At 38.4% G+C, this 25108-nt stretch overlaps 1 protein-coding gene across 3 annotated transcripts in view; it reads right to left on the bottom strand.

Moving 5' to 3' along the window:
* The window catches only part of mpripb (myosin phosphatase Rho interacting protein b), a 54543-nt gene that overhangs the window by 24112 nt on the left and 5323 nt on the right, over window positions 1–25108 (bottom strand). For all 3 annotated transcript variants that reach the window (XM_088439493.1, XM_088439494.1, XM_088439495.1), the window contains exons 3-14: window positions 21863–21928; window positions 12736–12887; window positions 12585–12669; window positions 11485–11659; window positions 9861–10305; window positions 6220–6346; window positions 4843–4929; window positions 1757–1813; window positions 1304–1372; window positions 1130–1219; window positions 841–950; window positions 142–700 (exon numbers count right to left, since the gene is read on the bottom strand). In XM_088439493.1, coding sequence (XP_088295619.1) covers window positions 142–700; window positions 841–950; window positions 1130–1219; window positions 1304–1372; window positions 1757–1813; window positions 4843–4929; window positions 6220–6346; window positions 9861–10305; window positions 11485–11659; window positions 12585–12669; window positions 12736–12887; window positions 21863–21928 — 2022 coding nt within the window. The remainder of the gene's footprint in view (window positions 1–141; window positions 701–840; window positions 951–1129; window positions 1220–1303; window positions 1373–1756; window positions 1814–4842; window positions 4930–6219; window positions 6347–9860; window positions 10306–11484; window positions 11660–12584; window positions 12670–12735; window positions 12888–21862; window positions 21929–25108) is intronic.

The raw sequence follows: 25108 nt of genomic DNA, 5'->3' as shown, positions 1-25108 counted from the left end.
AACTGCATTTTTTAAAAACTAAACATTTTATTATTCTGGAATGATATTCCAGATTGTTCGCACTTCTGCAACAGCAGGGAAATTGTGCAAGACCAGTTAAGAATCAATGAACTAAAATGGGATAATAAGCAGTCAACTTACCCCTAGCTTGTAATTTTCCAGCAGCTGTTCAAACTCCAAAGTGTCTCTGGCGGGAGCTGTCAAAGGCAAGGGCACCCTTCGCTCTTCCCGTATCGGCGTCTTTTCTACCTGACGCCAATGTTGTTCAATTACCTCCTCAACTTTCTGATGCTTTTCTAGAAATTGAGGACCTGATGAATCAGGTTCTCTGTTTGCACTCTGAACGTCCATTCTATCGCCTTCTTTAAGCGATGAGTGCTCCATCGACGAACTTGTCACAGACTCATACCTCTTTCGTCTCTCCTCCCTCCGCCGACTACGTTCAAGCTCTCCAAGGTCTGCCTGAAGGCTCTCGGCCTCCTGGGCTCGTTGCTGAGCGAGGGCTTGGGCGATAGGTCTGAACTCAGCCCAATCAAATGTCTTCGATCGGCCCTCTCGCCTACGCTCACGTGTTCGACTCTTTATGATTCTGGGAGTGGACTCTCTTTCAACAGAGGAGGTTTCAGATGATGGAGAGTCATGGGTCACGTCAGGTCTCACCAGCCCCTCCAAAGGAAAAGAACCATGGTCATCTGTTGAGCTGAAGAACAGTAAAAACATATTGAGAATGTACTTTAATTTAGAGTGCCCATAATAAATCAAATTCTCCCATATGTGCATTACAAGACATTAGAATGCTTAAACTCAATTTATAAATGATACTAATTGGAATTAACTCACCTCGCAACATCAGGAGCAGTAGATGGTCTAACATTCTTCATAACTGCCTGGATCCAATTTCTACGTATACCTGCTGTCATGGCCGAAAGGATGTAAACCCCCTCCTGTGTCTAAACATTTTAAAACAAGTACACATATGAAAAGTAAATGAGGAACGGCATAAATATTCAACTACAGTATAAAAGTTTTTAACAAAACATTTAAGGTTAGAAAAACAATATAAAACAACAAACACCATTCCTGTACATGAATAAAGAGTCAATATTCTTGATATAGACAATCAGCTTACTTGTATTTGAAACCCATAATTTCGTTGAGCCTGGCATTCCGTGACATTGTAGCAAGTTGATAGATCTATCTCGCCGTCCAGGTCAGAAGCCTAAATGAGATCAATATCAGATATTATACCCCCAGATAGATAGATAGATGGATAAAGCAAATTGAATAACAAAAAAATAATCACCTCCTCTGCTATAGAATCCTTGTAGTACCGCAGGCTGTGATCTGTCAGCACAAACCAGGATTTCTTCCACTACAGCAGATACAAGAAAACAAACAAAAAAAAAAGATGTTGGCCAGGCTATTGTGTAATTATGTGGTCAAACACAGGGGGGTGTATATATTGAATTTACAGTTAAAATAATTATGTTTAATTTACAAACTACAATACAAATACAATACAAAGTGGACAGTGGAAAGAGGACTGAAAATTAAAGTACACGCGAGGCTCAAACAGCTTCACCCCAATTGTCACGTTAACACAGAGCCTTCTTTTGTGGGCGCACCTCGTGGGTGGAACACTGACACATTAACAATGCCGCAGAATGCCAACTGTTTTCAAGATGGCTGTAAAAAGAGATCTTAATGTATTATTGTGTATTATTTGAATGTGTATGAAAACAAGGGAATCAACTACCTGTCCTTGTTCATCCAGCTTGACCATCCATCCTTTCTTGAAATTCAGTAAATCTGGCTAGAATTGAAAATAACAATTATTAATGAACTGAGGTATGAAATTATACACATATGTGAACACATTTGTAATGTACAGTTGCAGGTAGGTGGGCATTAAAAAAAAAAAGAATCAAACAAAAATATACACAAACAACCTTATTTTAAAATGTGCACTTTTTTCAGAAGTATCTAAATTAAAAAAAAAGAAAGAAGGTAAGACATGCTCAGTCAGATCACACTTGAGCTGGGGGAGAAGTTGACATGACCAATTGTTTGATTTTGGGTAATAGGATAAACCTGTGGTCTCAAACAGCGCGGACCGATGGTCAGGTACAACTTCTACCTCATTAGTTTTTTCTCTGTGAGAGCCCAGCTAGGGATGCAGAATCCAATGCTTGATACTGGAGTAAACTGCTGTGTTTGTATGCAGTGGAAGACAACAAAGATGTGATTGTTGACCACCAAAAGCTGATGCGGTAAACACGTTAAAAATACACGCACGCACATGCACGTACATATTGACAAAGGACCGCTATCCCCCCTCACACACACAAATTTAAAGTTGAAAACCATAGTAAGTGTCAGATTCATGGCACTTCCAAGATTTTAACGGGAAAGTCGAGTCAAAAAAATATTATTTACAATAGTGTTCGATGCAACCCCAGTAATCTGAAGACGGCATTTTGATTAATATAGAATTTGTGAAATATGAATTAAGCATCACAATCCACCCATTTCTATCCACATCAGAGGCTATTTGCTATCAACAGAAAATAATAGTTTAAACAACTTCCTGGAGCATGCCATTTTGTCATTTAAGGTTCTATTATATTAAGTTATGCCTCCGGTTGTTCAATTTTCTCAATTGCATGCCTTTAATAGCAAGAAGAGAACATGTTTCAGGGGGAAAAGTATGTGGTAGCTTTTAACACTGATACACACACACACAATTATGGGTACTGCAGCCAACAGCACACGCAAGCACACACACGAATTGAGAGCATTGAAAATACACAACAAGCAAAATCTGCAACAGAAGAGGCGGAATGAGCATGTAACCTGAAGAGGGGGAGAGACGGACGCTTGGCAATACCCTCATGCCATCATCACATCAGAGCAACACTAGTCTTGAGGAGAAAGGAAATAAACTACAGGAATAGAAATAATATAACCATCAGCTCATCCCAAGAAAAGTGTCAACATAGGACAAATTTTGTTGCTTTTATGAGTCATTTCTTTGTATTGTGTCGCGAAGGTTTCAATGTAGTCTGAGGAAGTCCACAAAGAACATTTCCACCAAAATCATTTAAAGTTACCTAATCAAAAAGAAAAAGTGTGTTTTCAAAATGGCTCAAAGCCAGTAACTTATTTTGACCCTGAAACCTAAGGCTTACCAGAACAAGAGTAGCTTTGTCTGAAGACCACAGAAACACAGAAGTACATGGCTTTTAGAATTAGTTGCCACATTTGAGTAGTGGGTAATCACAAAACAAAAGTCCATCCATGTTTGTTTACTGATTGCATTTCTCTCATCTCAGTCTCATTATCTTAATACTTTTTATCAAGCTAGTATGTTCTTGGCATCATACACATATTTTACTTGGGGTTTATACCAAAACATTTTGCTGCTCAGAACAAAAGCATTTACTCCCTGCCAGTGTGTATGCGAGTTACGTGAATCAACATTGCAGTGCTAAATTGTTGTAAAGACGATAAAAACACTGGTTGAGCCGGTGTTACAAATGTTCACCCCTTGCTTTCCTAAGCAGTCAACCGAAAGTTAAAATTACCCGAATGTATAAACCTCAAATATTAACAGCTTTGGGCAGTTAGACATCTAAATAGTTGTCAAGGGAGAATTGAGCATAGAGGCCTAAAATTAATAACTCACACAGATCTGTGCTTTTTAGTGTTTAAACTATTGTATAAATTTTGCCATGCAATCAGTTCCATGAATATTTGGAGTCTTGAGCAATTCAATGTCTTTGTTTTTCTTTTCTTTTTTTTGCATTCCATCTCTGTACAAGGAACACCTGGAACAATTATGAATCAGTCAGTCAATTTTCAATACTTTGTTAAAAATTATGGCGTTATATTTGTGCCACAATTACGCACGCGCGGAAAAAAAATTTGAGCGTTGAAAATAAAACTGAGCGAGCGAAAACAGATTTTGAGCGCAGAAAAAAAGTTCTTGAAAAGAAGTTTCTCGCTCAAAATTCCTTTTTGCTCGCTCGCAATAGCATTATCGCGCTCAACATCTCGCTCTCGTTCGCGATACTCCTCCCTCCCTCGCTCAACATCGCGTTTGCTCAACATCGAGCTCTCGCTCGCTCGAGTCGTCCTCTGCGCTCGCTCAGTTCTGCTCACTCGTTACCTTTGTGCCACAAAACCAGCCAATCAGAGCCAATCAGAGGTCGGGGGGATCTTAGGAAGACTAGTTTACACAATCAATGGGAAGACTAAAAACACATTTATACTCGAAAGCATTTAGTTAATGGGCCTGTCTGCAGCTTTATTCTTCTTTTTCCTGCCCCCTTCTCCCGGCTCAGAGAGGGGGCTACCTAGATGGTGAAGGTTGACTTGACCGCCCCCATCTGGCCCTGCTCTGATCGACCACCGCGGATTAAGAGATCGACTGTCTGCGGTCTACTTGTTTGGACTGTGGGAAGGTTCCTGCCCAATGGCTTTACCTGCTGTCAAGTCATTATTGCACTATATAGCACAATATGTTTTCTGTAATCTATATTGTGTACCTATTTGTCTGTATTTGGTACATGCAGCATCCACTTCAACCTGTGGGCCTGGAAGGGGGCTCCTCCCACCTGTGGTCCCTTCTAAAGGTTTCTGATTTTCCTCAAATTGGGTTTTTTGAGTTTCCTTCCCCTTCTGGGAGCTTTGATAGGGGATGCTGTTGTGTACCTTACACCAAAAAAATGTCTCTGTATGACTTCTTTTTTCGAAAGAAGTCTCGACATGACCTCTTTTCATCTGTGAAGCCCTTTGAGACTTTGGTGATTCAGGGCTATACAAATAAGAGATATCACTCACTGTCATGACTGAATCAGTAGTCCGTCGGTCAAGGGACTTGGCTCTCCTAAGAGGCGGCAGCGAAGAGGGGAAATCCAGACCTTGACCCTGAGGACAATGCATGTACAAATGCACAAACGACATAAGTTGTCAGGTCAATACATTCAAAATATGTGATACCTTGCATTTCCTTAAGATGTAAATATAAATATAAATACAATATAAATGGGACTCCTGTAAATTTGCAAAAAATTGTTCATTTCAAAAAGTATAAGTAATATTATAAATACGATTATTTTGGTCAATAGTGAAATCACATTTAATCATCTTGTTTGGTCAAACATGTCTAGTTATTGCCCTTTTGTTTGGTCGAGGAAGTGAAAAGAATAAGAACTTCGTTGTCATATTGCTATGCATATGACAATAAAACTCTTGAATCTTTTTTTAAACAAGCAGTAAATAAACATGGTTTCAAGGCTTGATACTTACAAATAATAATCTGAAATAAATAAAGAAAAAAATTTTTAAAATTCACCCAGGACATTACAAAAACACAGGGCAGCACATCTACCTTTCTTGGCAAGTGCAAACCAATGAAAAAAATGAAGCCTTAGAACAAAGCACAACTTTTAAGCAAGTTGCTATTCATTAGTAGTCAAAATGTCATTTTTGGTCATTTCAAACCTAATGTATTCAAATTTTTCTTTTGCAAATCAGATTTTCCAAAATGAGTCAATTGACAGCTAGCACTATATACTGTATATTAGGAAACAGGTGGGAAACAACTCCATTTCACACTGGTAAATAATACTGTATACTAGGGTGACGAAGCAGAGGCTTTTGATAGGCAAAGTGCTTGATTTGACATACATACAACAGCCGGCTTTTCATATGTTAATATCGCTGAGAAATTAATTGTGGCAGACAATATTGTGATTGCGATTAGAATTTGATTATTTGTGCAGCTCTACAACATTGTCATAAAAAGAAGAAAGTCAAAGGTAGATTGTTACTATTAATAACAGATCTGCGCATGCTGTCCTAGCACATTTGTCTGCACACACTATTAGGTGCATGAGAAGAAAACATCTGGCAGAACAAAAGACACCTATTCAAAGGTATCAAAAACAGTATAGTTGCATGAGGGGGCCATGGCGGGAAGAGGAAGCAAAATCACCAGGGGAATCCTGCCACAGAATGGAAACTGGAAATGAATACAGCACATGCGGGTGATCTTTGAACCACAAACAAAAAAGACAAGTTGAGAACAGGCAAAAAATACCATAGGAAAATAAAATGGTGTATATTAGATGTATTAGTATTGACCCCCCAAACACACACACAAAATGTCAGCAGTGTTAGTGCCCAAACAACGCGCATACGGACAAAGAATGATACCTCTCTCTGGAAACGTCTGTGCTCACTGCGGCCTTGTCTTGCTCCACTCCTATCTGACTCTTCCACCTCCATTTTCTCTGGATTTTCAAGCTCCAGGGCTTCCAACTTCTCAATAACACCAGAGCGACTGTGAATCAACATTCATATGAGAAGTTTCAAAAGGGTCAAGGAAAAATAACATCACATAGTTATTTAAGTAACACTGATGGGTCCACAAAAATGATAGAAGATGAACTATTTTTGGTGTGGTGTATTGTGTGTGAAAGAAAATGTACTTTACATGTAAATCGCAAACTATACAGGAACTATGATGAGGTATGATCATGCTTTTGCTAAAATATGCTGGTAAAGTACATATGACTACAAGCCTAACCTTCTAAAAAGAAAAATGAAGGCATCCAAGCATCTACCCATTTTTCTGTAACTGCTTGTACTCACTATAGTTGCTGGCTTGCTGGTGTGCATATTGTCATTTACATAGCACGTTTTTAACGATATCATGAGTGGTGGTTTTGTCATATAAAATAAAAAATGAATGTTAAGAAATAACACGGGGGTTATGTCTGCCCATTGGTTTTCGGGTGTTGATTACGTTTTTTGTGTTTTTTTTTGTTTTTTTTTTTTTTAAGAAGGCTTGCGGGAAATGACATATACGAAATTGAGCTGACCTCACCAAGCATGGGTTAAACTGAGCAGGAAGCTGACTCAGGGAAGTAAATGATGATCCCCAAGCCCCTTTTTGGTTTGTTTAAAAAGCTGCTGTCTAATGTGTGTACGTGGGTGTGCGACATTTAACCTTTCCACTTACAGTATGGGGGCCGCGAGGCAGATTACTGAATGGAAAGCAAACAGGGTAGAATTTATATTCCATGCTTACAGTAAATGACACAATTGCTGATAAAAGAATAGGCTGCAAAAATGTGTGGAGAAACACACGTAAAAGATGTTCAAAACACTTGTACTACACTTTAACGTACTAGAAACAACCATACAGTCATTTATATTCCGGTCTAAGTGAACCTTAATAGTTTGTGTCTAGACTCTACTCCTTGCTCGGTATATGTACTGTCAGCATGCAATTCATGGAAAATTAAGCTGTTTCAAAATGTGGCTCAGTTGAAATGAATCATTAGACAACGGTTAGTAAAGGCAAATTGAAGGGGGGGGAAACTAAAATACACGCTTCTTAATGTCAGCAAACCAGATTACGTTACATTTTTCATGAAAGACACCAATTTTCCACTCAGTTTAACAAAAACCAGAAGGCCACAGGTGGCCACAACAGATAATACATTGGAAAAAAAGATAACATTAGATAAAAAAATATATATATATATATATTATGGTAACTTAAAAAAAATTGCGTAACCTGAAAGTTGTACCTTCAGGTATGTTACTGAGTCAAAGCAAATTCATTATTGTTGCTTGTCCTAATTTAAACTAAATTGGATTCATTACAAAATAGAAATAATTCTTTCAGTTTAACTTACAAAAAAAAAGATTTTATGTAAACCATTGGAACAAAGTATTTACTGTATTTTAATAATCTTGAAGATTGAAAATGGTCATAATGCTGAATTTAAAAAATGGATAACATTTGGAATGATAGACAAGGCAACTTTATTTGCACAGTGCATAATAAGTACAACGATTAAAAGCATATATATATATATATATATATATATATATATATATATATATATATATATATATATATATATATATATATAAATATCTCAAGACATCCTGTTTTATTGTCAGTGCAATAATCAGCATACATAGTTTTCAACCGAAGGGAAACTGTGTATAAGTGCTCCTTAGGTGACTATTTTAATGTCTTTAAGGTCAGCGCAAGGAATCTTCTCTCCCAATGACAAAACACCGCCATGGTTATGTGTTCCATTTTCTCGGCCTGTAAGTGCACAAAAATCAAATAGAATTATTACTGGCGCTCTGAAAGCAAGAAGACAGGGGGTCAAAAACTTAACAACTGTTTGTACTTCTGGACAAATGACAAATGCAACTATAGACTTACTCTTTCTTTTGATAGCAATTTAGCCATAAATTTCCAAGTCACAAATAAAAGGACTGTCAAGAGATAATATTAGCAAACACAAGCTGTTTTCTGACAAAACACATTAGCAGACTCTATATACTCTATATACTCTATATACTATTCTGAGACATTGTTCACAGCTAAATTACTGCAGACTGGGAACACTGGGCCAAAGCTAGCTTGCTACCTTACGTTTAGCTCTCTTTCAGCTACATGGCAGCCAACTTCAATGTTTTGTACACACACACACACACACACACACACACACACACGCACACACACGATCACACAAGGCACCGGGTTCTACTGCCACTATTTAACAATGTTTTATGTAAACTTTCTGATTTGTCTACCAGAAATATATACAGTAAGCCTACCTTTTGTGGCTGCCCATCCCGTTCAGGTAGTGTCACTGCCAACGTCGGCTACCATGACCTGATATGACCGGAGATCTTCTTCGTACCTTCTTCTGTACGTCACATTTGAGGGCTAGAAATTACGTCTAGTCAAAGACAGGCTTGATTATAAGCTAAAGCGACTAAGGTTATTAACCCTTGTGCATTTTTTCTCGCGTTTTTTGCAGCAACGTGGTACCTGCTTTTGAGGGCGAGATAACTAACATTTTTAATGATTTTTTTTTTCTTTAAACCACTCAATGTTCAGTGGCATGAGCTCTATCCATACATATGTAGTTTTTATGAAATACAAGGCAAAATACACAACTTAAAGCCCCCCCCCCTACTATAAACTTCTACCCCAACTCCAAAAATCTATAATGGTGTAGAGACAGCTGCACCTGACAATTTAAAGTGTTGCACATGAGAAAAACAACACAATTTAAAAAAATAATCATCTTTGGTCCAAATGACATTTGGAGAGATGAGCTTGAGCAACGTAAAAAAATACATTCAACCGGGAATATAAATTACAAAGTTCACTTGACCGGAACAAACTGATGCGTTTGAAATATTTGAATTAAAAAAAAAAAAAGAAAACACACACACACACACAGGGAACCAGTAATGGCTGTTGTATACTTTTTTCAGTATATCAGACCCCTTCAAGACTCAAAAATGCCAAAACAACATTGCAAAAATATTTAGAAAAATAACATAACTAACTACAGTATAGGACTGTTTGAACTATTGGTTTGAGATGATAAAAAAATGCAATGAGCATTAACCACAATGGAAAAAGTGGAAACCTGAGGAACAAATGTTTTAAACGCTACAGTACATTGCCAAGAGTTTCATTATTTGTGATTATACAGTTTAATCAATAGCCATGCAGTAAGTTAAAACACGGAACAGCCTCTGTAGGAAATTTTGTAGGGCCACAGGGATTAGATTGTGTTTTAGGACATAACTATACAAAAATTGTGATAAAACTTGAAATAAATTAGACAAAGTGTTACTGATCCATACGCCTACCAAATTCTAAATTGTGTTTAAACTGTTCAATCATTCAATTGAATTCAACTGAGTGTTGCAATGGAGAAAAGACGGATGGGATATTCGCTCCTTCTAGCGAGTTGCCCAAAGTTCCTGCAGATAAAAAGGTGCCAACAGAAAAAGAAGATACTGACCTCCTCTCAGGGCTGAGAACAGCCTCCTCCTCATGCCTGTCAGGGCTCCTAAACCGGCTTCTCTTCTCTGCTTTCCTTGCCTCTGCTTCCAGCCTTCGAGATCGAGGCGTGTCATGGTGATTGTATGAGTGGTTTCCTTTCTGGGTGGCTGGGTGGCTTTCAGTGCTGGTAACTGTGCTGCCACTGGCATCCGAATCCAGAGAGCTGACAGAGCCACTGATGTGAGAGCCATTAGACAGCATTGAGCTGCCGGAAGGGAAGGGGTCACTGGGAGCTGGAGAGAAGCAGCGGGGTATGCCGCCAAGGCTGGAACAGGAGCCTGTAGGGGAAAGGAGGTCGCTGGGTGGCTGCAGCACAGAACCGTGCATGGCCAAGCTTCCCTGATCCACTTCATCGCCATTCACCGAGCCAGCATTAGACCTCTGTCTGACAGATGTACCTTCATCTAGAAAACAGAAAAATACATCTTTTCCATAATCTTGTCACTGATAACATTTTTTTTTACACCTAATGTAAAAATAAAATGTTGTGTGTTAAAAACTGGAAGCTCTTTGTAACATGATGGGTGTAATTCAGTGACACATCGATATTTGTATTCCAAAATTCAATTGTAACCACAATTGTATGAGCCCTGTCTTTATACATGCATCACCCACAGAAAGCATGGCCATCACTACAGCTTCTGCTAAGACTGCAATGTGCAAAATACTGCAATGTGCAAGATCTGAGAGGACAAATAAAAAAAAATTCACACTAATGCCTGACTGTTCTTGAACAAAAAAACACTTTCATATCAAGGTAAATACCGTAATTCTTCAAATATAAGACACACTTCTTTTCCCCAATGAAGGCCAAATGCATGGGTGTGTCCTATAAACGGCAACTTAAAGATGACCTTTTTTTTTTTGACACCATTCGAGGAAGATTGATCCATCAGCTACAAAAGTCGAGTTTCGGCACACATTTTTATATCGGTTGTATTCTTACTAACAATGATTACTGGAAGAGGATGAGCTAGAGGGCAGATGAAGTCAATGGGATGTTAGCAACCAGTGCCTGTTGCAGCTAACAGCAGCTCGTGTTTGAGCAGGTTCTTATCGAATTATTTTCAATGGAAGAAGGGAACCAACGTCAGAGTCCATCCTCGTTCACACACAGGAATATTACTAAAATGGAGAGGATCATGTGAAGGTTATGATGTCTCCAGCTGATTCAAGTAAGAGTGCCAAAGTATTGAGCTGTGTGTGGTGAGAGAACACCGAAAGGTATTTCATTTGAATATTTTATTCATTGTGGTCTTTGGCATATACTCTACACACAATGATAAACTTGGTGGAACACGGATGATGTGCAACTTTGGGTATTTAAGGGAAAAATGAACTCGAGCTACGTTACGAGAAAAAGGCAAAACAACTACTTCGCACAGATTCAACGTTACACGGGCACAGCGTTCACTGACCACTCACATTGTGGGAAATCTGACGTTTTATGGACATTAATGTGATTTTTGAGCAATCCTGTTAATAACACACAACCCTGACAAATACAACAATGGTGAAAATGTCATCCACTTTAGGCCAGAGGACATTATTACATGCAACATTTTAAAAGGTGTTATTTTTGCCTGTTGAGTGTGGCAGTGGTGATCCTAATGGCAGCTCAGCAGAGCCCCATACTGTAGCCGCTTCAGCTTCTCTTTGGTTTAGCTCTTCCTGCCAGACAATAGAACTGGAATCTGGACCTTTCTCTGACTCTGGGATACCGGAGCCAGTCACGGCTACCTTGGCTGGCCCTGGCTCCTGTATTGAGACATGTCAAATAAAAAAAGAAAAATGGTTAAGCCATGTGTGATCTATGGTCATTGTGTGGAACTTTTCTACAATTTTCTATCTATATATATATATATATATATATATATATATATATATATATATATATATATATATATATATATATATCTATATATATATATATATCTATATATATATATATATATATATATATATAAATAAAACCAAATATTTATTCATAAAGGGTCCTGATAGAAATGTATGGAGTCCAGAAAAATTGCACAGAAAAAGGACAACATTAGGAGCGGGAATCTTTATCATGATTCGATTTCAATTTTGAGGTGTCCGATTCAATTCCGAATTGACTTTTGATTCAAATTTATTTAATTTTATCAATTTTTGTATTTTTTTTTTAGTTTTACTTACTAGTTTAGCAACACTAGGCAAAGGAGATCTAACATACTGCACATTACATTACTATAGATAAGAATCTAGTTTTTAGGATCGTCTCGTCTTGCGCACTTGCACCTTATTGTACATGTAAAACGCAGAGGATAGTGAGAAACGCAATTTCGATTCCTTTGTACGTTAAGCACATGTGAAGAAATTGACAATAAACTTGACTTTGAAAAATTATTTCTGCTTCAATCTATTGCTGTGCAAAGAATAATCACACAATTTCAGTCTACTTTGCAAGACACACATATATACACATATATACATATAAATATATATATATATATATATATATATATATACATATATATATACATACATACATATATAATATATATATATATATATATATATATATATATATATATAATATAAAATATTGATTTTAGTATTTTTTTAATCATACGCAACAAAAACAAATATCAAAATCGAAAAAATTATTTATTGATCAAGGCTAATAAAGAGTAAGGATGCCTACCTGAGATGTTGTTGGCTCCACCTTTCGTTTCTTCTTCTGGTTCTGTTTGTTGGTGCGGGGATATACAATCAGCTGATCAGTCCACCTGAAAGGAGGTTGGCCAGTGTGATTTCAAACCTCATCTCTTAACAGAGAAACAAATATAGCATACCCATTAATGATCTCTTTATTCTCTCCTCTGATGAAATACTCCTGTTCTGGGGTGATTATACACAAGGAGTTCTTCTGGCCAGTCTTCGGTTCTGCATCGACGACATCCACGCATAGGTTCATGTTCACTGTCCCCTGAGGCAGTGTACTTGGCTAAAGGAGAACAGACGTGCAAATGTTCACTGTTTGGGTAAGCCAATAATAATGACAGCTAGTAATATATTACTACATAATCTAAAAATGAAAGAAAACATGAACAAAATTAGAAATAGCTGAAAGAATAGGCCAAGAGTGGGTGACTGGCCAAGAAAATAGTGATTAGACAAAATACAGTGAGATCTTAAATAAAGCATGCTTCAGTGTCAGGGAATGTATCACAGAAAACAGCTTTCATCAGTCTTTTCATTTTCATAAGCAGCTGTCATGCTACATCACATCTGTGGCTCTTATCAACATATTACCGCGACAACCACACCATTCATTTAAACTGCAGTGCAAATAAAGAGGGAAAATAAAGCTGGGATGCCAAAATAAAACTGCTTTGTGAACGTGAGCATCAGCTCATTTCAGTCTGTTTTTAACCATTCTACAGCACAGAATCCTTAATATTTGGCAAAAAGATACAGTAAACCGATTTGTGAACAGTTTTCACACATTTATGTTTTGTAGAATAGGTTAATATCAATAATATTTTTGATGATAGCAGCAATCCGCCACAAACTTTCTTTGGGTCTGCATTAAGTCCTGTGGCTCTGTTATGAGGCTTTGTTGGCTTGTGGTTGCTACAGATGTAAAACAGGTGCTGGGTTGCTTTTCAGCTCCTTTTAAGGACACTGAAAGCAGATCAAGCTTTTTAAGATCTGCCTGAAACCCCCCGGGGGCTGCTAAATATGGCAATTAAACACCGCCTCTTTTGAAAAGATCGTATGGAAGAATTTCCTGCACTTGAAAGGAACAGTCAAGCCTGAAAATAAGTAGCAGTGGCTGTCATGTGTATGGAAACCCTCAGTGTGGTAAAACTAAGTCTCCAGCTACAGTGTGGTAGTACTCAATCTGAATAGCATGCTCTGTCATTTTGGGATTAGGTTCCACCCTTTTCACAGATTAAATTTCAAAAACACTGAGATGCAAACTTACAAGTAAAAGTAGCTGTTATTACTAAAGTATTGTACTAAAGTACTAAAGTAATGGAAGTATTGTAAAAGAAGTCCCATTCCACATAAAGAATTACAGTACCACTGATCTTATGAATAAATTACAAATAGCCAATTGGCAATGTTATCCACTTTTTGGGGATCAACTACATGTAAATTATTGATAAACATACCCTTATAGAAATTAAGCCTCAATAGAAAGCACATCTATTGGGAGAAATTTAGGGGTCACCCCCATGTTGCTTCGATTCACAATAGACCACATAATAGAAAAAATTCTTGAATGCTTGCAACAGACCAACACCAAACTCAGCATATTGATAACAATGGCGGGACCCAGTGATTATTTCAATATTAGATTAATTTGTTAACTAATCGATGAATCATATTTTAAATAATGTTTGAATTTCTAACTCTTTAAAAACAACTTTTTTCAAATTGATGGTGCAGGAAATGCTCATACCTTTTTATGACTCATTTACTTGTTTGGTCAGTAACATGTCATGGAATTGGCTAAAACATTGATCATCAACTTTCCAAATTAAAAGCATATGTTTGTAAATGTCTTACGTTCATCACGATAATGAATCTGCTTTCATGGATGATGAAGCAAATCTGAGAATATTTACTGTTGAATAGGCTGTAATTCAGATTATTTGGACACTTTTAGGTTTCAAAGTCAAGTTCATAAACAATTTATAGTTTTCCCTCGCCACCTTGCCGCTTCATCTTTCGGTCTTTCAGGGTTTTACGTGTTTTTTTTTGGGGGGGGGAAAGGGGGGGGGGCAAAATAAAACTACATTGCGGAAAGATGCGCTGTGAAGGTTTCCCTGCATTACAGAGACTAACAAGTTAGTTGTCCTGAAAAGGCGATGGACATTCCTACAGGACATGTGATTGGCTCTGATTGCGATATCGATAAATGAGGACTGGAGTTTGTAATCCATTCCAGCCCTCAATGGTCAATCTGGGAGCCAACCACACTTCTTTTATTCAACCACACTTCTTGTTTTCAACCACACTTTTTGTATGAACTAAAAGGCAAGCATCCCTCAAACTCAAGTGTGTATCAACTCTATATATGATAAATCCAGCAGGAAACATTTACAGCTGTGCCAAAGGCAAATCTCAAAAACCTTCAAAATTAGTATGTAGTGAAAACCTTTGCATATTTTATCTGATGCAGTGGACAAAGTACTGTACAGCAAACTGATAGTAGCTTTCCCTAAAGTATAGAGTTAGGGCCCCCCAAAAAGATAAGAGTGACCAAATAATGAATTGTACAATTGATGGTCTATAACTAATTCTACTGCGTATTGACGGTGAAGATGACATCCAACTCCAATTTGCTTCTTTAAAAGGCAAGTCGCTGACTAGAATGTCCATCATGAGCTAGCACGTTTGTGGCGCGCAGAGCTTTAAAAAAAAACAACAACAAACAAAAACACACAGACACAAACGGAACATCGACTGAATGAGATTACTTCCTGGCGACCTGGTTCAGAAATCCGCTACATTTAGTGCTGGTTCCGTGTATTCTTTTGAATAACTTAGTCATAAACATCATGCCGAGAGACGCTGAAACACCAGCCGAAAGCGGGCGTCGGCAAACGCGTCGGCAAAATGACTTATCCCCCCCCTTCTACTTCTCGATTTTGAAGCAAACTGCCGTTGATTCACGGAAAACCAGAATCACGCAGCAGGAATACACTGAAGGAAACTTAACAGTATGACAGCACACAGCTGTAGCCGAGTGCGCGGCATACACTATCCCGAAAGCTCTGCATCTCACAGGGGAACACATGGAAATCGCTCCCGCTGGCGGTGCCCGTCTCGCCGAGCGTCTTATTCTCGATGGAAGCTCCCAAAAAGAAGACACAGCCACCGCCGCCGATTGTTCTAGTGCAAATGGTGCTTTTCATCGTGTACTTTTAGCTGGCTTCTAGTCACAAAGCACCCGCTGGAATTCGCTCCAACAGCAACTCGTAATCTTGATAGATTGTGCAACATGTTATTTAATATGTGTGGTGTTTTCATTTATTTACATTTGTTTTCTGTTTTGAATAGATGTGTTCTTAGTAAATGCATTTGAGTTACGTGCGAGCAAGAGAGGGAGTGGAGTCGCCGAGCGAGACTGACGTGAAAGAGTGAAAAAAATATAAGACTTGAATGCGCATTGGTCCTCTCTTTTTGTGGTATTTAGTAGGAAGACAGCAGAAATAGGCATCACAGTTTTACCCTGAGGGAATCCAAGACGCTTCCTCCTTCCCCTTCTCAAGTTTACAGATTGCACAGTTCGAATAATGTTAATGAATTTCTTAGTATCAACAGCTGCAAATAAAGAAAAAGCTAATTAGGGTCCATTCTCATGCAGTTTGGCAGCTTCTTTAGTTCATCATCCTGCTTGTCAGTCAACCTTTTTGACCCCCACCCCCTCCTGCCACGTCATCAGTCTAATTTCAATAACCTACCCCCTCTGCTATCCCTTGGTATGAAAGCAAACCAATGGGCCGAAAACCAGGAACCTCCGACCCGGAACCCTGCAACCAGGAAGTCATAGTTCCTGTGCTTTTTTTGGTGTGAAAGGGGCTTTTAACTGTGAGACCATTTATGGCCATTTTATTATCTGAATTTGTAAATAAGCTACACTTAGGGTATTATTAACATTTCATCATCAGCTGAGTTGCTTGCTGTGGCAGGCCATGTGTGGAATGCGTCTGAGGCATATCTAACATTTTCTACTGTGGTTTCTAGGGGCTAGACTGCTAACCCCTTTTTCGCTCACTCTGATCTCGGGGCCATTGGCTTACTATGGTTACCAAATAAGGGCATTGGGAGAGGAATGCTGCTTTCAACAGGAGAGCATCTTTCCTTCCATTCGCGGTGGAAAAAAAAGAACTAGTTTTTGAAAAGGCCATTGCTTCGGTTCACATCCTGCTATCAACTGGGTATAAAATAAAAATAGGTGATGTGATTGACTTTTATGACCTTTAACATACAAAATGATAAAGATTTTGAAACAATAGACAAGGAAAACTAGTCACTCCTCCAACCTGACGATGAGTAAAACAAGCTATGATCAATTAAAGCATATAAGCGTAATACTTTTCTCTCCATCGGTCTCTAGTAGGTGTCTGTGCTTATTAAGAGGAAACAACAGTAACAGATCACTATGGTTCCAAACGCAACCACACCCCCATTTGAGTGACGACTAAACTTTTTTTCTGACTAAAAAATAGGTACCATAATTTCCCAAATATAAGTCTCACCCTTAATTTTAGGGTCAAATTTTGTTTGTATTTTCCTTTTCCTCGCGATACGGTTTGAGTTCATTTTACCATTTTATAATTTTATCATTTTACAAAACAAAACAAAATTGAGACAAAAGTGCCCTTATTATTCAGCAAAATGTTCAATTTGACAAGTAGATTTGTTACTTTTCAGCTATACTGAAGCTTTACAAAATAAAAATTGCAACTTGTAAGCCTCCGTATACAAACCGTATAGCCTTATGTTGAACGTGCTGTAACTGGACGCTCACTGCAGGAAGGCGGTGCTATTTTGAGCCACCATGTTTAACGGTGAAAGGAGTTGAATTAAAGAAAAAGAAACATGCTGCTCAACTAACTAACGTTAGCGTACATCGACGCCAGACCCACGGACGCTTTATTTCTTTTAAACCCAAAATGGCTGAAGAATAGCAAAACGGAAAATGGACCGATGCAACTTGAGCACTGGCGTCCATGTCAATACAAAATGATTTATTATTGTAAATGCAACACAAGTCATGAAAGTCTGAGGAAAAAAGAATGTATCTTGTACTGAAATAACTTCTGGACAGCCGTTTTGTGTGAGTTAATGTTTTTGTCATATTCAATTGTCATGTTTGGTTGGGTTTGGTTGTTATGGGTTTGTGGAGTTTTGTTCATGTTTCTATTCCACTCGCATCTGCCTTTATTGTCTGCGCTTTCGTTTGATTTGGTCCATCTGTCTGGAAATACTTTGTCCAGTTTCGCTCCCGGTTTGATCCTGCCTCATTTCCTTGTTAAAACTTCCTTTTTTGAGCCACATATTTCTCAGTTTTTTTTTGCATTTTTTGGGTCCCCTTCCGTCCTCTCAACTCACCATGCCCAGGCGAGACACTTATTTTAAATTTCCATTTGTAATTTAGTGTACAATCTTGTTAAAGCTTGCCTGCTTTTCATGGACTTCATTAAACTTTGTGGAAAAATAATTTGAAATTATTATTACTTATTCTAAGTTTTGGCACGTAGAATGATAAGTTTTAATTGATGATGCGTGCCTATTGATGTTTAAATGCTCTGAAAAAAAACTTGCAAAGCCCAGTAATGTGTACGTATATGCATGAGTGGTCTGATCACTGAAGGCCTAAGTGTGATATGCACTGACCGCCATTTGTTTAAAGTGATCCCTTGCTACTTTGCGGTTTGATTTTGGCGCCCTCAGTCTTTGGCGGATTTTTAGGGGAGAAAAAATAATAAAAAGCTCTACTGTATTCCGGAGAGACAGCTGTGACGGCTTCTTGCATGCCAGACAGACAAGGTAACTATAAATGCACTTGCACTCCTTGGATGTAGAACTACTGCAGTACATGTGTACTTAAATCTTAAATGATTAAACCTTATACAATGTACAGTAAGTGAACAGTTCCCCCTTTCCTTTGAACTCTCACGCAGCTGTGGTCATACAAGCAGCGGTAGCCCGGATGTTGCATTAAAGTCTAATCTGAACATAATCAAACATGATATAAAAGAAAACTAGGTAAGAGATTTCCAACAGTCTGGAGTTCCAGAGGGAAAGTTACGGTAGTTTGAAGGGACTGAGTAGAGGAGCAGTGATGGCATGCTTTTAAGTGCCCGTTGCTGGTTTTGAGATATGAGTTGGAATGTCAATAAAAACACCATGATTGTCATCTCCAATGACTCCACCTCTAACTCCGAATACTGACCGCTACAGGAAAGCATGTGTGAGCTTGTTTGTTTGTTTGTATGTGCGTGCATGCATGCATAGGTGGGAAATAGTCAACGCAAATTGACAGAGTCACATTTTACTATTAATTGATGCCCTTTACCTGTGATAGTTAGCTGTAGCTGACAAAAGAAGAAAATTACCTGCTGCAGCAGAGGAGGACTTATGTATGATACACAACAAGAGCTACATTTCCAGCAACCCATTAAGGTAGATGACAAGAGAGAAGGAAAATAAATAAAATAAAATCATAAACATACCAGCTTGGACAGATTGTTTGTAATAACCGTGAAATCTAAAACCGTGATATATCGCCAATTTGATTATCGTCCCATGCTTAGAGTAAATTATGCCGAAAACTCAAACTCTGAAAGTTTCTTTATTCACACTACTACTGGATAAGCAATGCAATGTCTCGCACCGATTTAAATTCTTGCCAGCTCCTCTGGCATGATCCCCAAGCATTCCCGGACCAGCCAAGAGACATAGTCTCTCCAGTGTGTCCTGATTTATCCCCCAGGCCTCCGCCCAGTGACACATGCGCGGAAAACCTCCCTCAGCATCCCAAATCAGATTCCCGAGCCACCTCAACTGGCTCCTCTCAACGTAGAGGAGCAGCGGCTCGACACAGAGTCCCTCCCGGATGACCAAACTTCTCACCATATCTCTAAGGGAGAGCCCGGAAACCCTGCAGAAGAAACTAATTTCGGCCGCTTGTACCCGGGATCTTGTTCTTTTGGTCACGACCCACAGCTCATGACCATAGGTAAAGGTCCGGAACTTAGATCAACCGGTAAACAGAAAGCTTCGGCTTTCGGCTCAGCTCTCTATTCACCACGACATACCGGTGCAGTGTCCGCATCACAGCTGGGAACCAGTTCATGGTGTCCCCCACCTACTCCTCGCAGAAGTTGGGAAATGCATTAGCAAAACCACGAACTATAAGCCCCTTTCACACCACAGGAACTCTTCCGCGTTACCCGGGTAGCTTTACTTCCCCTTTCCCTTCACATCAAAAATCGTCCAGGGTAGGGAAGATTCCATTAAGCCTCTACCCTGAACCATTTCAGCTCCTAGTTGCAACTAGGGTCTTCGGCAAGCTACCCGAGTAGCTCGAGGGGGGCGAGCTGCGCTAACTAACGTTGATTGGTTGGTTGAACTCGGTGGTGTGTTGTTTCAGTATCACCACCATTACGCTTCGTTTACACTGGGGCCAGTTTAATATTTTGAAATCGTGGAACGAGAGAAAATTGATAGTTGGATGGGTGCGCTGGAAAAGACTCTACTGCGTATTGATGGAGAAGACAACATCCATCTCCAATTTGCTTCAACTACAAGAAAAGACAAGTCGCTGACTTGAATGTCCATCATGAGCTAGGGCGATTGTGATGCACGGAGCTTTAAAAAAACAAAACAAAAACACATGGATAGAGCATCAACTGAAAGAGATTTACGTCCCGGCGACCTGGATCAGAAATCCGCAACATTTAGTGCTCAGTCCGTGTATATTCTTTTGTGTAGCTTTTTGTCATAAAGAACATGCCAAGTGACGCTGAAACACTAGCCGAAAGCAGGCTTCGGCAAACACGTCGCCAAAACGACTTTTCCCCCCTTCTACTTCTCGATGTTGAAGCAAACTGCCGTTGGATCACGAAAAACCCGAATCACGCAGCAGGAATACACTGAGGCAGACTGATGACAGCAGACAGCTGTAGCTGAGTCCGCGGCATGCACTATCAAAGCTCTGCATCTCAAAGCGGAACACACAGAAATCGCTCCAGCTGGCATGCCCATCTCGCCGAGCGTCCTCTCCACGATGGAAGCTCCCGAAAAGAACACAGAGCCACTGCCACTGATTGCTTTAGAGCAGATGGACCTTTTCATCCTGTACTTTTAGCTGGCTTCTAGTCACAAAGCACTTGCTGGAATTGGGAATGTGTTCACGCAAACAGCCCAATAGTTCCTAGGCTTTTTTGGTGTGAAAGGGACGATAGTGAGGATAGACCAATCCAGAAAATGGATGGCTGAATGGATGGATATTTCATGATCGTTAATATTCCTTTTCCATTTTTTCCCATATGCTGCAGTATATGAAATATGTACTTTAGAAAATAAACCTAAACACCTGAAAAAATTAATATTAAATCCATGTAATGGTAAGGAAACATCAGGATTTATATTATTACTGCAATTTTATGTCCACGATTATATCCAAAATAATAAACACGATTATTTTGGTCAATATGGAAAACACAATTATTAATCATGATTATTCATCATGTTTGGTCAATAATGTCTATTTATTGAAATTTGTTTTATATATCTTACTTTGTCACTATGTGAGAATGGGTGTGGTATAAGCAATCACAGCTACCCTGAATAGAGACCATAGAGTCATAGCGTATCACGGATGACCCTGATAACAAATAAACCATTAAACATGAGTGCTGAAGATTTGGATAGTTCCTATCTTAGGGGTCCAGAACACTAAGCAGCCATTTTCCTGACCCAGTTTTCCTGCCTTGTGGAATAGATGAAAAGACTTGAGGACAATGACGCTGCTAGTTTTGGAATTATTGTTACAATGAGAGGAAAACACAATTGCACACAAGCCTGGGTATCGCTGGAAACAGTGGAAACTTACAGGACATGCACTACTGTAGTCAACTGCATGCAAATGTGACTGAATAACAGAATTAGCCCTTAGCCCTATTTGTTTATTCTGATTATTAAGAAGCTGTGTCTTCATTTTAAACACAGTCAATCTCCTAAACACTTGACAACTGTTTAGCAGGGTCTATTTGCAGGGGTAAGTCTAGACATTTAAAATGTGTTTATTTTACAAAAAAAAGTGAGCTCCCAGTGCTTACACTTAAGCCTGAAGCCAGTATGCAGCAACCTATGCCACCTTTTCCACAGTTCCATTAACAAAATGTCAAACATGTTTCTTTGGCGCTCTATATAGTTGAGTGTTTTAGTAGTTACCGATTCGTCCAGGGCAAAGCGTAGACATCCATGTTCGTACAAAACAAAAAACCTCCGTTGCCATTTCTGTTGGAAGAAAAAAAAAAGATTATCAAAATGTTGACATAAGTATATGAGCTACATTCTTATTAATATACAAATTGGATCAGGAGTTTATTTTAACTAAACAAGCCCATGCTCTTAGAACTTGTTGCTAGTGATTATGACTTCAGCTTTTCGTATCCAATAAAATACTTTGTTTGTCAGCTTTTGTTGGCTAACACTGTTTTTCTTCAACACTAGCGGAGGAAATCTTCGACTATCTTATGGTTCGATTTTCGATTCAAAACCATTTCTATCTCAAAATTATATGATTGACAAGAATTTCTGCTTTAATCTAAGACCACACACAACATCTAACAGGAGGAACTGTATGCATTTAGCCAAGCATTATCTGAAAAGGCAACCCCTAGAGTGCCAGTCGATTTTGAGCATTTTGATGGATCTTTCAAGGTCGACAAAATATTGCTTGTTATGACTATGTAGACATAGGTGGTATAAAGATTGGATTCAATTCTTTACAGAGAAAAAGGAACTAAGATTTTACCTTATTCTGTTCTTTCGTAACCATTGTTTGAAAATAAGTCATTAGAGTGACACTAAACTCATTAGGACTAAAGAAGAAAATGGGTGTGAAAAGATGTTTTATGGTACAGCGAATCTCGACCCGTGGACATTTAGCATATACATCAAATCTACATGCTTTTTATAACCCACAATAGCTGAAGAAGAGCAAAATGTAGATTGCACAGACGTGACTTTCAGCATTGACCTCCATGTCAATAGAAAAGGATTTATTATTGAAAATGAAAACGGACAGAAACTCTACAGGCAAGTAATTGAAGTCCTACCGAGGAAAGAAAGAATGGATTTTGTATTGAAATAAGTGGGGGCCAGTTGTTTTGGTGAGTGCAGGCATTTAATTTTTTTTTTTTTCATTTTTAATATGTTTTTGTATTTTTATTTCATTCATCTTCAATTAATGGTCAAGAAATAAAATGATGATCTTATATTAAACCGATGTGTAATATAGCGTACGATCTTGTTATAGCCTGCCTGCTCTAGGTGGACTTCATAAAACTTTGTGGAAAAATAATTTTAATTACTATTACTTATTATATGTTTTGGCAGCATCATGTATAATGATAAGTTTTAATTGCTGATGCGGGTTTATTGACGTTTAAATGCTCCCTCCGGAAAATAGCCTGTGTAACCCAGTAATATGTACGCGTGCTTCTGAAGGGTATTTATTTGAACACCACTGAAGGCGTGAGTGTGAAACACACGGACTGCCATTGGTCTATAAGTATAACTACACTATTACAGTGCTTGATTGGCTTAATATTAAGTGGAGGGCTGGCCACAAGTCCCATCTATCCATTCGTTAAAAGAACAAAAACATGTAGTTGTATTCTTGTCACTGGCACACAAACGAAGTATTTTACATGACGAAAATCCTTGTCCATGGCACTGAAAGAGTGAAAAGATTCAGTATTAGGAAAGAGCTCAGCTATAGCTGGAAAAAAAGCCTGGCTCTTCTTTTAAATCTAAATTTGCACATTTTATCCTTGATTTTGTTGCTGTTTTCTCAGCAAAAAGAAAATGTTTTGAAAACGAAAAATTTACAAGGCATTTTATGTAACAAATTTATATATATATATATATATATATATATATATATATATATATATATATATATATATATATATACACACACACACACACACACGGTACATTTGTTTTACAAAAAAAAACTGTTTTTTCCCCTAAAAAAATGAAGGTGGAAAGTATGTAAAAGAAGCGAGCAGACTGAACAAACATCATTTGATCACGTATAAGGAGCACTGGATTATGGAAGTTGTGTGTGTGGTTTTTTTTTTTCAATCTAAAACTTTTTTTCAATTTTGTTGGTCTCAAACGCCAGTCCTCAAGGGCCGCAAACCTACATGTTTTCCATACTGCTCTCTTAAACACACCTGATTCAAATGATTAGCATCATTTTCAAGCTCCTGCAGAGCTTGATGATAAGCTAACAATTTGATTCAGGTGAGTTAATGACAGAAGCATCAAAAACATGCAGGATTGCGGCCCTCGAGGACTGGAGTTTGAGACCAAATGCCTGCATGTTTAGCACCATCATATTTATACAAGATGGATGAGGAATATTTTTACCATAACTTTGATTATTTTAGTGAACATATAAGCACATTGCACATAATTCATATAGACATGTAATCTATATTTTTTACCTGTACTTGTCTGAAATGTTTATCTATTTGTCTGTATTTGGTACATGCAGCATCCACTTTAACCTGTGTGCCTGGAAAGGGGCTCCTCCCACCTGTGGTCCCTTCTGGAGGTTTCTGATTTTCCCCTAATTGCGGTTTTTGAGTTTTTCCTTCCCCTTCTGGGAGGTTTGAGAGGGGATGCTGTTGTTTACCTTACACCGAAAAGATGTCTCGGTATGACTTCTTTTTTCGAAAGAAGTCTCGACATGACCTCTGTTTATCTGTGAAGCCCTTTGAGACTTTGGTGATTTAGGGCTATACAAATAAAATTTGATTGATTGAGTGACAGTTCATTGCTACTGCGTTACCTCCCCATAAATGATGCACACATTTTTTTCCATCTGTAGCTGCATTAAACATTAACATTACTAATAATCATAAAACAAAGTTTTTCATTTATTAAAAAAATCCAGCTCATTTTTATGATTTAAGAAATCATCTTGCAAGCCGGATTAAACACATTTCAAGGCCATATGTTTGACACTCCTGCATTGTTTTTTTGTTTAATGTTTGGCACTTAAAACATTTTTTTTTTTTCATGTTCAACGATGAAAGAACTCAGATCCAACATTTCTTGAAGCAGCGTGTGAAAAGGAAGTACAGTGGACCCCCGTGTTACAACGTCCCTGACTTGCATTATTATCCTGTTGCGACCTGGAATACTGAGTTTTTTCATCCGCCCTTTAGGACATTTTCCCGGATTGGCGCCAAAACAACTCATGACCTTGGGGGCTTGGCTGTATTTGTGTTATTTTGTCTCCATCTATAGGCGTTTTTAGGTCTGCTATTTGTCGGCGTCTCCTCACGGAGATGGGGGTCTGCTATTGGTCAGCCTCACTTGTTTCAAAATGGCAAAACGGTAAAGCTTTGTTCGATTGTGAATGGTTACAGAACCGTATTTATAGTGCATCTTACGGCT

Source organism: Hippichthys cyanospilos, chromosome 17 (assembly GCF_059441005.1).
Source record: "Hippichthys cyanospilos isolate Australia breed blue-spotted pipefish chromosome 17, RoL_Hcya_1.0, whole genome shotgun sequence".
Taxonomy (NCBI): domain Eukaryota; kingdom Metazoa; phylum Chordata; class Actinopteri; order Syngnathiformes; family Syngnathidae; genus Hippichthys; species Hippichthys cyanospilos.
Note: the sequence above shows the minus strand (reverse complement) of the source record. Positions and strands in the feature narration are given on the sequence as shown.